The sequence below is a fragment of the Anomalospiza imberbis genome, chromosome 7 (genome assembly GCF_031753505.1).
Source record: "Anomalospiza imberbis isolate Cuckoo-Finch-1a 21T00152 chromosome 7, ASM3175350v1, whole genome shotgun sequence".
NCBI lineage: Eukaryota > Metazoa > Chordata > Aves > Passeriformes > Viduidae > Anomalospiza > Anomalospiza imberbis.
In genome coordinates, this window is record NC_089687.1 from 32,570,617 (window position 1) to 32,588,363 (window position 17,747).

Sequence of the window (17,747 nt, forward strand, 5' to 3'; positions counted from 1 at the left end):
TGTCCAACACTCACTTGCTGTTTCACATCCATGAGAAAGGTACACAGTTTTTATCCAGCTGATTTAAAAACAAGTATCTGCAAAATTATTTTCCTGTTTGCTGTTTCTTTTGAGGAAAAAAAAAATCTTTTTTAAAGTCTCATTCATAGCAAACAAACACAACTTCTTATTTAAGAGCAACCCTCTTTAATTCTCATAAATAATACTGTATTCATCGCGGGTTCACATCTGAAGCTTACTAATGCCTTTCTCTACATGGATTTGCACATTTTGATCTTATCCCAGCAAAAATAAAGACTACTGATGCATGATGTTACCTGCATATTGTATTAATGTAGTTCTACTTAATAAAATGTCTAAGTGAGCCTGTACAGGTAGAGAAATCAATATTCCAGTGAACTGTTTTTCTCTTTGGTATTTGACTAGAAGGTGCATGTACGTGTTTCAAAACACTGAGGATACAGAACAGAAATCTTAAAGATATAACTTTATAGTCATTAATTATATAAACGACAACAAAGAAGGTAGAAGACTGATTAAAAATTGATTAATTTTCCTTTACTGGATTGTGCTCCTGATCACACCTTATGAAATTATTATTTAACTGAAAGCAGCAAGTATTAGGCAGTTTTAATAAATAAAGAGGCCTAATGCTCCAGGTCAAAATAAATTCTCAGTAACACTAAGGGCAAATCTTTCTTAGACTCCATTGGTTTCATAAATTCACTAACAGGTCAAAATTTAGACTCAGGGTAGAAATTCTCCCAACCTTTTATAATATCCATAAAATAAAACAGAAGCTTGAAGCAAAAATAAGATGTCTTAAAATTCGTAAAGTTGGTACACTAATTATTGCAGATGAAAGCAATAAAATAGCCTGGTTCATTTTTTCATAAATAGGCAAATTCCCATAAACTCTGATAATCTTAGTCACAGAGAAAAAGAGAAAACTTTATAGTGCTCCTGAAGTAAAGAGAAGGGAGGACATAATGTACACAACCATGCCTGCTGCAAATACTACATCAAAGTGATCTATGAAATAACATACACATTTAGATAGACAGTCATGTTAATTTAAAAATATTCAATGATCTTTATACAGTGAAAATGTCTTTACTTTCAATAAAGGGAGTTAATATAGCACTGTAATATTTTACAACTGGTAGGCACATTGCATAAATGTGCGCACTGCTACACATACGCAAGCCTTTAGGCAATGTACAGTAATTGGAGAGCAGAAAATGAATGTATGGAGTTTAGAACATGTAGACTCTGAGCACCACAGCAAAATACCCATCAGATTAAAATTTACAAACAAGGAGCTGTCTTCAAAATACATTCATGTGGTCATAATGTATTGCCTTAATCTGGGGCAGTTAACAAAACCCTTGGCATTGCAGCACGAGTGATTTTTGGTGGTCACAAACCAAAGCCCGAAGCTGTACATAAATTTACACCAAGGAAGAATCTGAACAAATATATTTAAAGCTGTATTTTAACTGCAGCATATCAAGTAAATATTATCATTATGGAAAACAAGTATTTTGAGGGAAAAGCACAGTTGCAGAAAATAAATTTTCCAGAAAAATTATGTCCATGTGATCTGCTGTATTAGCAGCACATCTTCAGGTGCAGAAGTAAAGAGAATTGGATGTTCCAATTGCCTTTTAAAGCTTTGTTTCAATACCATACCCAAAAGGACTCTTACAAGTGCAAAGACTTGACAAGCTAATAAAAAGTTAACATTTCAGGTTGCTTCATGACCATTTTGTTGTTTGATTAAACTGAAAGGTAAAAACATTCTCACTCCATGATCCTCCACACAAAGTGTTTCTTTTAGCAATGTCTGTGACCCGCAGCTTCTCCGTGGGCCACGACCCATCGCTCACTCGTGTAGAATCTGAAATCTGGTGATTTCTCCCCAGCAATTAACAGCTCCTGCAGCTTCTATATTTTGAAGGAAACCAAATTAACAACCCCATTCTTTGCATATATTGGCAACATTTTGAAAATTCTGTGTACTTACAGACAAAAGAGACACAAGACAAGAGTCCAGTTACTCCAAAGTGTCCCTCACAACATTCCTTAATGCCCAAGAGCTCCTCTGGACCATTACTTCATGGCTCACATTACCTGAGAAATGGAATGTCCCCAGGAAGGTCAGCCTGGGCAGACTGAAACTTTCTAAGGACCAAAATAAAGATTTTCTTCTCATCTCAGTGGAACAGGCTGCCTTTTCAGGTACTTCTCTGCAGAGCTGCTCTGGGAAATCACTAATTCTCTAACCTCACACAGGGTTCAATCCCAAGGTCTAATTCTTGCCCTTTGGGAGCAACACTTTTACTGCTTGCACTAGGAAGAAATCCCAGTAAATTCTAAATTTGGCAAAGTGGCCAGGAGCATAGACAGTCTAGATCTGTGCAAATTTGTAAATTCAGAAGTAAATTACTTAGATTTAAGGAATTGGGTACAATTTATTTAGAATTATAAAAATTCAATTATTTAGCACTTGCAAAAGTTTTTGTTTCTAAATTAGGCTACCAATTTATGGAATAAAAATACACATTTAATCTAAAATACCAGATAAAAGATACAAAAGAAAAACTACACTTATATAACTTACTAGAAGTTAAGTATTTAATAATGAACCAGAAACTCAAAAGAATATTTCATTAGGTAATTTAATTTAGTGTGTTCAATTTGAAATTTAACTTACGATTTATTTTTATACTGCTTTTGCTTTTACATATGAAGTCACATATACAAACAGTTCTAGCATTAAAGGCAATACCATCTTAGAAAATTATTACATTTTATGGTTATTAGTCTTTTATTTTAAATAGTTTATACACTATTGAACAGCAATTACAGTAGATAATAAAGACTTGTGCAATGTCTTAAAACTGTTTAACAACCTAAAATAATTTAAATTGTAAGGAAAAAGAAGAACTCAAAGGTGTTGGAACATTTTGGTGAAAAAATGTGGACTTCCAAGTTCACAAATGGGATTTTGCAATAAACATTGCAACTGAAAATTTTAAATTGGCTGGTTTTATTCTGCCAGAACGTGCAACTGTATTTGTCCTATGCGGATTCTTTTTTTCTTACTGTACTGCTCTACGATGAGATGGATTTTGTCTTTGATGGGAGATCAGAACGCAGGGCACCGTGTGTGCTGCCTCCCACAGAGGAGGGCAGAAGGGCAGAGGCCAGGACACGTCACCCAAGGACAACCCTCCCGCTTCCAACGGAGAGTCCCGTGCTCAGCCACAGGAGGTGGTGGAGACAAACACCTTATGCAAGCAGACTCTTGAAACAAAGGAGTATAAAGTCACTTAGTCCTGTATTCTTTAGGTACCACATGAACAGAAATGGGCAACCACCTGAAGTTGGAGCTAGAGAAAATATGCCTTCCCTCTGGCATTACAGGGGTAGGTGCACCCCACTCCCAATCCCTGCTGCAGCCTCAGGTGAGGAATCTGGGCATTCTCCAGAACCTGGCTGCTCATCTGCTCTTCCTTATCAACTTTTTGCCTTTTAACATAGATTAGCCCTTTGTGACCACACAACGTGGGAAACTCACGTCCCTTGAGCAGATGACTCTGTAATCACAGTAGCAACATGTTGTTTGCCATAGTTTTAATGAAATATTATACTAAAACTTGCAATATCCATATAGGTAAGTTCTAACGCTATGGATGCAGAAAATAAGATCCAGTTATATATGTTGTAAGATATAGCATTACTTTGCAAATGGTTAACACCTGTAGCTATTAATATGCAATGTATCTTAATAATACTTAAAATTCACTATTCTTTCAGTTCAACTTTATATGATTTTATTATAGTATATAAAAAGGTGAAAAGAAGTAATTAACTGGGAGAGCCTACCTACCTTTTATTATGGAGGGCCTACTTCTAGCACTAACCTTCATACTGCAAATCCTTGGCTTCACTCACATGATAACACTTCATTTTAACTCAGAGGGATGGCTCTATCTCAGATTGACTTCTGCTTTTATTCTGGACCGTCGCAGGCATGGCTGTGATACATCTCATGCTAAAGCAAATGAGGAGATTTCACCAGCTAAAGCTGAGTGAGGTCTGACAGCAATGAAAAGGCTGCAGAGGTAGGGAGAAGTCTCTGAAATACAGTTAGAAACAATGACAGTATATTAGTACTTCAATTAATCTCTACTCTGTATTATTCTACTTCTTTAGTGAAATGCTGCAGGAAGTAGGGGGGTGAAGTGAGGTAAGAATTTGTATCCAACCCTGGTGGGTTTCCTGACCTCCCCTTCATGCTGCTGTGTTCTTGCTGTCTTCACAAGCTGCCCAGCAGCAAGGACCTCTCTCCAACAGACCTGTGGGCCGTCAGAGAAACTGCTTGGTGGAACCAAGGCTCTCCCTTTCCACTACAAGCAATATTCCCTCGAAACAAAACTGCTGTCAATATTGGCCTTTCTTCCCTTCCATCACCAGCATTATATTTGCTACATTGCCTTTCTGTGGTTTAGTATAAAAGGGATCAGCTCCACCAGTCAGCAGTGTGTGCACATAATACAAGTGGGCAAAATTTGTCACGGTGACATCAAGCTGCTAACACAAACACATCTATTACCCTTTCTCTCTGGCTTGGTGAGACAACCGCCCTCGAGGTATTGACCTCTGAGCCTCCCTGATAAATCACTGACGTGTAGGAAGCCTGGTTACCCGACGTAGCAGGGGCAGAGGATGCTATTCAGCTGCAGAAGGATATGGAAGAACAACATCCATGAGGCTTATAATGAAAGATTTTTGATATACTTAAGTAGTTAACAAAAATTTATTGCAAGAGATAGTTTGTCACTAGATTTACAGTTTCAGAGAACATAGTACAAAACATAGTGCATCAGCTTTGTCTAAACATTAAATAGGTGCAAATACACAAAGATAAAAAACAAAAAGTGAATACTTTACAACATAAGTTATAGAACTATAAATATATTTTATATACATTATACATATTCTAAGACATGATTTTCACATATATATATAGTTCATAATCAGTATCAGACTATTCAGTGCTTTAGTAGTAGTATAGGTCTGAACTTGCCATGAATGTTTGTTGCATCATTATACTTAGAGTAAATGCTTCCCGAGGAACAAGAAATTTTAACCAGTTTAGTTCCCAGAACTGCTTTGGGGTGGCGGGACTGCAGAAACAGCAGGACGGTTTAGCTGAAGGCTTTTTCCCCCGTCCGTGTCCTAGAAGAGCGGCTGCAGGGGGATGACAGCCGGGTGCGGGGCCAGCAGGGACGGGAAGACGGTGTGCGGCAGCGGGGGAAAGGCCAGCGGGGCGGGCGGCAGCACCGAGGGCGGCAGCAGCGGCAGGTGCGGCGGGGCCACGAAGGCGGCGTGTCCCGCCGGGCAGAGCCGCGGGGCCACGGCCACATGAGGTAAAGGCGCTCTGGAAAGAGCCGGCACCTGCGACAGGAACTGCTGGTGGGGCTGGAGCACCTTGAGCGCGCCGGCGGCGGCGTGCTGCTGCAGGATGGTGTGGTGGATGGTGGTCACCGAGGTAGAGCGCAGCGGCGGCTGCAGCGGCAGCGGCGGGCCCGGCGGCTGCATGGCCGGCGGGGCGAAGGCGAACTTCACTTTGCCGGACAGCACGGTCTGCGGCACCATCTGCTGAAACGCCTCCGACGGGAGCTCCTTGAACTTCTCGGGGCTGTCAGGAGGGAACAGCAGTGTCTGCTCGGGCAGGGGGAAGGGGGCTATTAACTGCTCGGTAGTTAGAAAGCTGTGACTGTTTACATGTGCTTCTTTGAATGGCAAGGGCGGGGGGCTGCCAAATATGCCAGGATTACACTGCACCCATTCCCCGGCCACCTCACCCATCTTCTCGTGCGGTAAAGACTCGGCCAACTCATAATGGCAAAGATAGGATTTAGGAGCAGTTTGTTCCAAGTGCCTGTTGGGGACGGGAACTTTGTAACGAGCTTGATTTTCACGACTGTTGACATTTTCCTTTTTCTTTCCCTCTTGGGGAGCGCCCTGTTGGACAGCAGCTGCTGGAGCGCTCTGCTCAGGGGCAGCAGAAGCAGCAGAACCTGCGAGGATGCCATCGGGAAGCGTGGCCGGTGCGCTCTCCATCGCTGCGCACGCCGTCGGTTTATCGTCTTCCAGCACCTGTGGGCCAGCACTTTGTAGAGGCGACTTGCTCTCCTCCAGCTCCATTGTTTCATCCCTATCTTTTGCATCCTCATCTCTAGGAGCTGCATTAGTTTCCTCTAGATTGTCTTGAGTCAGTAAGTCCCCCAAAATATTTAACGAAGAATTCGCAGAATTTTCTTTGGAAGATTCAGAGGTCTCACTTTTTGCATTCCTGTCAAGGAAAACATGATGGATCCTAGTCTTCCTTTTCCTGCGTTTCCCTTTTGCCTTGTGGCAGGTACCTAAAGCATGCCCTTGCCTTAGATATTCCTCTGCTGATAACTCCTGTCCACATGAGCTTTCATCCGAGGAAGAGGAATAGGTGTGCTGCCTCCGCTTGCGGTGGGGTTTCTCGGGTTCTTCTGTCAGAACACTGTAACCTCTCTTTGTGGGCTGGTTTTGGTTCAACCCTTTCTCCTCACTGCATTGTCCTAAACATTTATGCTCTGGGCTACAGCTTGACCTCCTGGCTTTCCAGCTACAGCACGTTTTGGAGTGCCTGAGGCTGTGCCTCCTGGAACTTAGCTGCTTTGCCTGCCTCCGGGAGCTCGCTCTGCTCTTTCTGTGGGGTCCCTTACAACCATGGTGATGGCCATAGTTTTTTGCACTCCAAAAGTCATACCAGCCTCTGTCCCAGTGTATGTGATCTGATGCAGACACAACTCTCTTAGGACCATTTTCAATGCCACATTTGGGCTGTGACTGCTGCACCTCAGCTGCACTTAACCAGATATTTCCTTCATCATGCCTGCCCTTCTCTGCATTATTATGGAGGTGCTGATATTTATTTTCATCTCTGTAAGTAACTTCTTTTTCAGTTACTGGAGACATCTCCATTTCTGCTACTGTTGTGTCTCCACAGTGATGATAATGACAATGACATAATTTTCTTCTCCTTTTCCGTTTTCTGCTTTTGTGAAGCCATTTTTCATGGCCTTCTTTGATCCAGACTTTGTTGTATTTCTCATCTATCACAGTGTTTTGTCGTAAGGGGTTATGAGATATGTGATACTTTTCTATTTTTCTAATCCTGAATGACTCATCCAAGGACACTTTGTTTTGATTTTTTGCAAGGTCACAATTTCTGAAGAGGGAAACATCATTTAACAGGGGTATTGTATAGTTGCACACATTTTTATTCACTTCTACTTCATAATCACCACACTCTGAAGTAGGTCTTTTTGTAAAATCTGAGACTAAGATATGATCAGATTCAGTTTTATGGTGCAAATGAGGTATGTTTGGTTGATGCTTGGGCTTTTCTTGGCTTTCACTTGCTCTTGATGACTTAAAATCAAAATATAAAGGATTGCAGCTATAAGAAATTGATGGGTCTGTACTTGTGTAAATTAACATTTCTGATGGCCACTGAAGAATATTTGATCCATATTTGCTAAGAACAGGAACAAAGGGCTGACAAGGTCTCTTGTATATGTCCGGTTTGCTCTTTGGGGCTCCACTACCTTCTTCAGATGGTGATGGAACTGCTGCATCAGCCCCCAGATTTTTTACTTCAGTTTCAGTTGCAGGTGGACCACCGTTCCCATCATTATAGCTTTCCTCTGCAACATCCTGCAGAGAGGAACAATCCTCCACAAGTTCCTGCACAGGAGCTCTGTTTGCCTGCACCTCGTGCCCGCTGCCGTCCAGGGGCAGGACCTGGGCACTGTCTGCAAGCAGGGCCGGCCCTTGGTCCCCTAATTCGGCCGTGCTAACATCCACACCGTGGCCATCCGTGTCTGAGGACAGCAGCTGCTTCGAGTGGGACATGGCAGCAGGCAACGCTGGGCTCTCCAGCACCCTGCTCCCTTCACTGGACAGCTCTTTTGACTCCTGAGCTTCAGGAGCTTCTGCTGTGTCTATGCATTTTTCCACCAGTGGGTGAAAACAGTTGTGTTTCTCCTCAGGGCACACAACTACTTCTGCTGCTGAAGGAGATTGAAGGTTACACGTTCCTGGAACAAACCTACTCCTTCTGCTAAATCCATGCTCCATGGAGGTCTCCTCATTAAACTCATAGAAAACAGCAGCTGAAGACTCCAGTTTGACTGCTGCTTTCTTAGGAAAAGCAAAGGAGAACCCAACTCTGTGTCCTTGAGTTCCTTGAACCTGATCTCCGCATTTGTGAGGGTCAGATTGATGACTACCTGCATCTCCAGGAGTGGAAGAAATAACAGAAGCAATGTCTTTGCAGTTCTGTGCATCGTGCATTAGTGTACAGCTGAAATCCTGGCTCTTGGCTGAATCTATGGCAGCACTTTTGGGGATATCATTGCAATCATCTCGCACAGTCACTGTAGTGGATTTGAACATAGGGCCGCTTCCAGGAGCACTAGGAAGGAAAATGAAACTTTGAGTCAATACTGTTCAGAGAACTTCTGACAGAAACACGGTATTACATTGGCATTTAAGGGAGCTTTTTAAGGAAAGAGGAAGACTCTGTGGATATGTACATTTAGACAACAAAAAAATGCCATCTTTTATAATAAAGATCAGTTGACTAGTACTAAAAAAAAGGATGAGTAAATATTATGCTCCCAGGTCCTTCATGTGAAGTTATCAGCTGAAGGACTAATATTCCTACAAAGTAGTTAACTTTTCCTAGACACGCTGGCTGGCCAAAGAATAAACTATCTGTCTCCACAGAAATCTTGCTTTTCCTCCCAGCATACCATCATGGTTACAACACTATTACTACAGATTGCAGTTTTACATTCCTTCATGTTACAAAATACATTAAAACAGAGAGTGCTTCATCGAGCACTTCCCACGTAGTCATCATTCCAGTGACTGCTGCTCTGCCCACAGGCAATCCCCCAGCAGCTCCCATCCTATTTGTGTGCACAGACCAAACCATCGCCATCTCAGCAATTTCTTTCATGGAGAAATAAAACTGGGGAGTGGATTTCAGCTGGCAGAAGTAAAGTAAGTGATTCATCCCTCTTGAGAAAAAATTTATCACTGTCTACTTCTGTTCTTCATTTAATGTCCTCTTCCCATCTGTTCTATTTGACTTAATAGGAAGCAAAGAGAAGAGCAAAAAGTGTTTAAGCTGACAATTTTCCAGGATCCACAAAAACTGCTCAGCACTAGAAGTAATGGACCTGTGTTAATACCATTTGTTTGTTTGTTTGTTTTAGCCAAATCACTCTGTGTTACAGTGCAGAGCAATACTCACTGATGAGTCACTGGTAAAACTTTCAAGAGTCATTTAGGACCCCATGAAGTGCTGAGGTGAAGAATAATGTCTTTACCCTATCAGGTATAGAAATTAAGGTAGAAGTTTTATGAGAAAGGAATTCCTCATGAGAATTCCTGCCTTGCCCAGTTCTTTATAAATTTGAAATATATATAAAACCCACACACAAATCCTTTCTTTCACAGAATAAAATGGTGACTTCTACAAAATTAGCTTAGAAAATGCCAGTTTAAAATATCCTATGTGTCTGTCTATGTCACACCTCTAAGGATGCAAAGCAGTAGTAAATAGCAATTATGAAGTAGATAAATTAGGCACAGATAGAAATTCTCCTTCAGGAACTAGCAAAAGGATATTTAAAAAAAATTCCAAATAATCCAGAAACAACAAAGGCTTGCAAAATCTGTGCTTCACTAGCATGGAAAAAGGAAAACAGTAAATTCCTCTTTCCTCTTTCTCATGCAATATGCAAAATTCAGGTTTTGGAAGATGTTTAGGAGGAACAATATCGAATTTACTCAAGTATAAGATATAAACAGTTAAAACACTCATGGAGGAGAAAGAGTCTCCACAGGAGTTATCACAAGAAGATTAAAAAGTTAGGTGTTGTATTTCTCCTGTCTAACAGATCCCACAACATTCATGTCCCATCCACCTGCTCATTCAGATTTTGTTTCAGGATACTGCCCACCATCCAAACTACAGACAAAGAGACTATTTCTGAGCAGGAGCTGCAGCTTGGTTGGACTTCTCTGTTAGTTCATCTTGGGGGGGGGTGAAGTCTGAATAAAGAGAAAACATTTGTACATGAACATCTACATTTTTTTTTCTCCAGAGATTACACTGTGACAAGTACATATATTTTTCAGTGGCTTATCATTGTCAGAATTGTGTCATATTTTGAGAATTCAGTCAAAACAAGCAAGTTCAATACTAATTTCAACTGCTTGCCTAGATACAATACCAAAAATGTACAAGTAGCAAGGACTCACTTCTGCAGAGCAGGGGAAAAGGAGCATTTAGCTTTTAATATAAAAAATCTGGCTATTGAGATCTAAAGCTAGGTTTCTGGATGCTTTCCCAGGCGAGCATTTTGAAAACGAAATCGCAGAGATCTGTTACATCCTAGAGAGACAGACTGTGTTCCTCACCTCATCAATGAAGTAGTGTCAGCCTGCAAATGCATGACCTAGTTCACTCAGCTTTCAACTGAAGTGCCTGCTTTTATGAAATATATATGAAACACATCTTTTTTTAAACTAAAAATATGTGTCATTTTAGCTCAGCTGAAAAAGCAGTGTTAAACATTCATTCCTGCACACAGTGTGAATCAAATACTGTGCAGAGAATCCTTCCAGAACACCCTAAAAATTCATGTGTGTGGCTACAGCCAAGGGTCTCCTGCATCCCACAGCACCAGCTAACAGTGGAGGGCTTGTTTAAAAGTATCTTTTCTGTTTGAGCAGCTATGGACTTACCAGGTTCTCTCTTTCCTTAGTTCAGCTAGCTTGTGCAAACGTTGAAGGGCCTTCTCCTGTTTTCTTTCATCTTTTCGTGACTTAGATGCTACATTTCGAGCAAACTCCCTCTGTTTCAGTTCCTTCAGCCTCTGCAAGAAACAGCCACATAATGCACATAAAAACCCCTGGGATAAGAAACATTGTAATGACTCTTACTTGCTGGGAAGTGCTCACAGCATCAATTATTCCAAACCTAACCATTCAGCAAATTTCAGGATTTCAAGGGAATAACCAAAATACCTAGAGATAGGTTAGCCAGGCTAGAAACGACCTGGCAAATTTTACTGCAGCTTTTGTGATGACGTAGATCAGCCTCAGTAGGATGAGGCAAAGTTCACCCAGAATTTTGTTCGTGATTCCTCCCCAAAGCATTCCCCACAGCACAACTGCTTTTTGAGATGTCGTTAAAAAATGAGAGCAGGCCAGGTATTTTTCTGCAAAGCCTCTCAAAAGCCTATTGACCCCCCAGATTACATCAAATCTGGAATTTTTCTGCCTGAGATGCTGGGCACGGCACTTGTCACCACTGCTCTGCAGAAGATCCCTGTCTTCAGGGGCCTTCAAGCTCTTCCCTTCAGCTTCCCATGGTCCCTCTGGCTCTGCCCTGCCATGTTATCAGCATGCCAACACCTGCAAAACTCCGGAGAGCATTTGTCCTGCCATCCCAGGCATTATTAGAGCCGTTAAAGGGTCTTGACCCAGCAGGGATCTCCAAGGGATGTAATGGACAGAGAAGTGTTGTGTTCTGAAATGGGGAGATTGTCCCTTTTTGAGGAGCCTGTGTTTCCTGCTCTCACTGGTGTCTTACACAGCAGTTGTGTTGGAATCCTAGATGCTGAGAATTTTAAACTTTCTGTGCTGAAAGGCACAGATCCACAATAGAACACTGCATTTGACCTGAGGATGTGGAGAAGACTTCCAAAATTGATTAATAGCACTGGGATTACAGGTGTGTAGTTGGTTAGAAGTGTGTAATATCACAGGATGGAAAACTTTGAGTTTGGGGTTTTAGAATATAGAAATAAATATGAAGCAAGATGGAGATTTTAGGGCAGAGGTAGGTTGTTCTTTATCACCTTCTTCTTCTTCCTTCTTCTTCCTGGGTTTGGGTGATGTTTTGTAATTGGACAGAAAAGTCTGCAGTGTGGGCTTCGGGGGATCAGTTATTGGGTTAAAAGGGAAAATAATCTAGGTGTCATTTCTTAATTGGATAGTTTAGTTTTAAAAGACCTTGTAACATGAGATAGTTACCCATTTTGTGCCTTGCTAATGAAAGTCTGCAGAATTCATGGCTGTGAGGCTGTGACACTGATAAGAAACAATGAACACCTGAGTCCGAACGTGAAACACCATCTCAAAAGCCTTCAATCCCAACCTCGACACAGTTGTACAGATACAAGCAGAATCTCATGGGATTTTATCTCCAGCCTGCTTCTTTGGAGGGAAATGGAAGTTCTCAGCTCTGATTCTCCACACAAAAAGGGAATCTCGTTTTCTTTACATCACAGAAGGACAATATGCAGGGGTCTCCCTGTTCTTCATGCCAGCAAAATACATTCCAGTAGGTCCCAAACCTCAGTGCGCCCTGATTATGTCTCACAGTCTGATGACATCATCTTCCAACATCATCTCACAATTCGGGGAAGAACCCAGTAATTTGCCCCCCACCCTTTTAGTGTCCAGGGCTAAGGACTGGCCATGAACAGTGGCCACAGTGATTTGTAGAAATAAAAACTTGAACTTCAAATTGTTTGAGGGGTGTTAAGAGCTTTTGTTACCACTGCTGGCACACATAACAGATACACAGAATAGAGTTTGCAAAACCCTGTCAGCAGTGTCCTCCTGCTCCTTCTCAATTCTTTTCATTTCACCCCCTTTGTGAATTTTTCTTTCCCCTATTCACAGAAAGATACCTCACACATACCAGCTGGCTCTTGGTGACACATGGCTTAGTTTTAGGTGGCTCTGCAAGGGGCAAGCAGTTGGACTCCATCATCCTTATGGGTCCAACACAGCTTGAGCTATTCTTAGAGTCAGTCACACACTGAATTAGTCTTTGCCATTTTGGGTGATGGTAACACTACTTGGGCAGCCCGTTCAATGCCAAGAAATAAATACGGAGAAACATGCAGAGAAAACAAACTTGCAGAAAAATGGGTGCCACTCTCTATTTTCAAGTTTAGCATTCTTTTTCACATGCCTGGATATCCTTGATAGAGAAAAATAATCTGAAACTTAATCACATCTTCCACCATTTAAATTTTATAAATGTCAAAATTTTCTACTGATAAGAAATTTGCTTTATTGTGCTAATACAGTATAAGGTTATAAGTACACTCAAAACTAGAGGCATGATATTTTTTTTCCCAGAAACAAAATACCTGAAGTGTGGAGCATCTTTGTTGAACATATCTTACCCTTGTTCACTCTTGTTTTCCTAGATAGCACGATACTGACCCTGCCTCCCACCAGCCACTCATGAAACCTGAAGTACTTCATTTCATAGGCAACTTCTGAGTACTCAAAACACAAGGGAAGAGATGAAATTTGCTCCTTCCTCTCCTCACCTCCAGCCCTTAGCACTTAAAAAGAGGATTTAATTGCATTTTGTGGAGCTCAATATTTTTTCAGGGTGTTTTTTCCCTCCAGTGCTAAGCAAAGAAGTAAGTGAGAAGTAAGGGAACAAAAGGAAGATAATAGGGTGCTGTCTCACACGGTTTAAAAAGGAGAATCTGAGGTGTATACAAATCCATAATCACCTCCCAGCTGCAGTACTTTTCTGCAATTACTGGGATGATTATAATTAGTGATTTGAGTCTGACCAGATTCTGAACCCTTTAGTCTTGCTGCTAAGTTAGCAGCACTCCACGCTTGTTCTCAGTTTTTAAGTAATTAAATTGTTCTCCTTGGATGGCTACAAGTAGGTGTGGCACAAGTTTTGTGTGCTCGGCCTTTGCCTGCTCTTCTCTTCTGGGGAACCCAGAGCTCCCCTTCTGTCAGACCTCCTGGTAGGTACACTCTCCCCTTCCTGGACAGAAAACTGGTCTTAGCAGTAAGTGAACGACTTTGGGCTTTGTTTCTTTTCTTCTCACAACCGGAATCTCAGTCTTTCATGGAGTGCTTTAACAATCTGCAAAGAATATACTTGGCAGCCTCTGAGGTCTTTTTCTGCAAATGCATGTCTAAGTGGAATTCCTCCTACTTCTAAACCACATGACATACACCTGGTCTTTAAAAAAAATGCTATTTTATTTAAATAAAAGATCACCTAAATGAGTAACTTCGTCCCCTCCATTTTTTCTTTTTTTTTTGATACTGTAGCTATTTTCTACTTTGTGTTTTTTAGCCATGTGATGAACAATCATCACCTGCATTCCCTTACTGCACTCAGTCATGCCTGGGATTGCTGGCACTGCATTTATGCTGCCCTTAGTTGGGAAAAACTGTTGGTTTCACTTGAATTATGCAAATGAAAATGAGATATTACCAATCATACCATTAGTCCATGCATTCTTAGCATCAGAAGGACCCCCCTAAAGATGTTCAAAGTAAACAGCAGCAACAGAAAAACAAGTGTGACTTGTTCCTGTAAACCATCTTTTCCTTATCATTTTTCTGCCTTTGCCTGTGGCAGAGCTGTTCACTAATGCTAACTTCAATAGCTAGTTTAATGCCTGTTATGTTTGGGTTTTTCCATGGATCAGTAGGCAAATAATTAACAGGCCGGGATACTGTATTGAATTCCCTCCTGCATTTTCCTCTGCTTATAAAGCAGCTCAAAAACGTGTGTGACCCAGCCAGCAGAGTTCAACCAGCAGTTCACAATGAATAATTAAATGACATTTCTCCAAGAGACCTAAGTGCCTTCATCATTATCCTGATACACTGTATTGCCACGTTGGAGGTGCAGAGCACGGAGCCCTCGGTTTGCAAATGATTTTGCCCAGCCTGAAGGGATGGGACGCCTGATTCTCCAGCCTTGAAATGTGATCCTGCAACTGGGCTGCTTTGCCTGGGAGCTGGATTATTCTAACAAGTCTAACTGTAACACAGGGCCTGAAGCAGAAATATTCCAGCTATTTCTAAAAGACTCAGTCAGGTATCTTAGTGCACACTCAGTACATCGTGCTAGGCTGAGGCTCATCAGTCCAGATGAAAAGCAGGATTTTACAGAATCCTGTGTACCTATGCATGGATGAAACTCTTCAGGAGATGGCCACAAGAGCTCCAAACTCAGGTGTGGCTGCACTTTACTCACAGACATAGAGATTCGGTGTTCCCAGACTTGCTGAGGAAGACAAGTGTAAGAAAAATCAAGGGAATCCTAAGAGGATTTTCAACAGGACCCCATTCTTGGTCTCTTCACTTCACCCTTGTCTTCCCCATTTACATTTCATTTCAGCATGCTGCATTTCAAAAAGCTCCCCAATTCTGGATTTCCTTATTATGAGTTTCTTATTTCTCCCTGCATTTTATAAAAGAGAAGCCACAAGCCCAGATTCTGCTGCCAGAGCCAGGTGCCTGAAATCCCCCCCAGATCAAATCCTCTCAAAACCAAAGACACATTATGGCATTATGTAATACACTTCTTATGTCATTATTACAAGCCTTTTGCCACCCTGAAAAGTGGCTGTTTGCTTTTTATTTTTTTTTAACCCAAGATTTAAACACTTGTAGCATTAGCCCTTTAAACTAATGGACATTCAAAAGACAGAGAAGGCATTAATTAATAAAAAGACCCAGGACAACAAAAGCATGTAAAGGCCGAACAGTGAAACCCAATGTGCGTGAATACTAGGGCATTAAGGTGTTAAAATGAAGGGGAGGAAAAAAACCCCAGACTTAAATAATTTTATAACTTTGAACATATAACTTAATGTTGTCAGAACTGACTCTGAAGAAAAGTAGTGAGATTTTTAACAAAGTTTATGAGACTGAAGGGGAAGTGATAACAAGCATCAAGATTGATACAGGCTCTCTCTGTGGTGCTAATATCCCACAGAAAAAACAGCCATCCCACCAGCACAAAGGTATCATCTAAGGACTGCTTATTCAAACAGGCTCTCATAAACTATCCTTGCAAAGCTTATCTAGGAACAACTTTAACAGGGTCAGGAACCAATGGGAACAGTTTTTATAATAGCAGGAGTCAGAAAGATGTCTGTCAGGGGATTTTAGGGCAGTGCAGTTCAGATATTATTATGCTAATTCACTTTTGACCTTAGATTAACAATTAAATTACATGGACTTTTACAATGCTGAAAATACGTAGCCATAAATTCATTTTCTGATCAATGGAAGTATAAAATTACAGAATTTAACAGCCATGACATCAAATTTTGATGCTTTATTGTCTTCTCATTTTATCAGGAAAAATGACTGTATTCCCAGTAGTCACTAAATCATTAATTTATGTGATTTTAGCTTTTAAAAATAACTCATCAAAATAAAAGGCCAAGCCCATTCCTTCTCCACCTGCCCAGCCAGCAACGGGCTGGGATCATGAAGACGTGGGATATTCAGTGCTGCATGTGCATCCCAAGACTAGCAGGAGATCCCAGGTTCCCCAGATCCTGTCCTTTCTACGATTTCATTTGCACCCTAAAAGAAGCTGGAAGTCCACTGCAGCTCCTTCCTGCCCTTCAAAGATTTCCTAATTACCTAAACATGAGCAACATGGGTTGGTAGCTCAGCAGTGTGGTGGAAGTGGGACAAAATTGGCATTTGGATTTATTTTTTAAAAAATCTCTTCCCTCAAAACCTATACATGATACAAAACATATTTTTTAATAAAGCTCTTTTTTGCTTGTGTTCAATTTATTAAAAAATAAAAAAACCTTTATGATAGGTAATGAGCATTAGTATGAGTGTGGCTTAGCTTGCAGTGATGATTCTAGAAGCTGTGCATATTCCCCTCTCTCTGGATGCTGCAGGACTGCTGGCAGGAACTCCCTGTTAGCTGGGAAGGGATACTGCTGCTTTATGTGAATTATGGTGTGGCAAACAGAGTGACGAGCTCATCAGATAAACACTTGTCACACCAAAGCAGATTAGTACCTTTCACAAAGAGGATCGAGCTTAACCAATTATAAATAATAACTGACTAGAACACAGCTCATGTAACACCTGTAAACGCTCAAACGGGGAATGAAATATGCCATGTAAAGCAGAAAGCATTGCTTACTAAGATGTAAAATGCACATATTTTCCTTGTGTCTTCAGCGGTTTGTGAGAGCATATATATATATATTTTACTGTTCTGCAGCTGGAGGCCCCTTCACACAGCACCATAGGGCAGCATCTCCTCCCTTGTGCTCTGGTCTTCAATTCTACTTACTTTTCATGACAATAGCTTTCATACTATTATTTTAAAAAGTAAATTCTCCTCTTGTAAAGATTAGAGGAAAAAATTAAAATGCCAAGAAAATGATAGTATAATACCCAAAGAATTATAATACCCTGTTAGTGCTGCAGGCCTTCCCTAGCAGAAGTTACACAAGGCACATTATTTCCACAGAAAGGAGAAATCAAAAAGAAGTGAGCTAAAAAAGAAATTAATAGACTTTTTTCCTTCTTTTTCATGCTGCCACCATGGAATTAATTGCTATGATAAGTTCCTGAAAGAGACAAGGAACAAGGTTTTGGTTTTTTTTTTAACAGCACTCCATGGGAAGTTGCTGACAGAATAAAGGAAAGCTTCCTGCCAGGGGGGTGGCACCAGGACATGTCACCACGAGGGGCTGGGGCATCTCCAGCCCTGCAGAAATTCCAGAATTGAAAGTGAAAAGCCCCATTTACCTGATCTTGTCTCCACTCCTTCCAAACACCGTTTG

At 41.2% G+C, this 17,747-nt stretch overlaps 1 protein-coding gene across 2 annotated transcripts in view; it reads right to left on the bottom strand.

Annotated features, from left to right (window-relative positions):
* Positions 1-5,220: 5,220 nt before the first annotated feature.
* ZNF804A (zinc finger protein 804A) overlaps positions 5,221-17,747 on the bottom strand; it is a 144,514-nt gene continuing 131,987 nt past the window's right edge. For both annotated transcript variants that reach the window (XM_068196403.1, XM_068196404.1), the window contains 2 exons: positions 10,873-11,003; positions 5,221-8,527 (listed from right to left, as the gene is read on the bottom strand). In XM_068196403.1, coding sequence (XP_068052504.1) covers positions 5,248-8,527; positions 10,873-11,003 — 3,411 coding nt within the window. In that variant the 3' untranslated portion in view covers positions 5,221-5,247. The remainder of the gene's footprint in view (positions 8,528-10,872; positions 11,004-17,747) is intronic.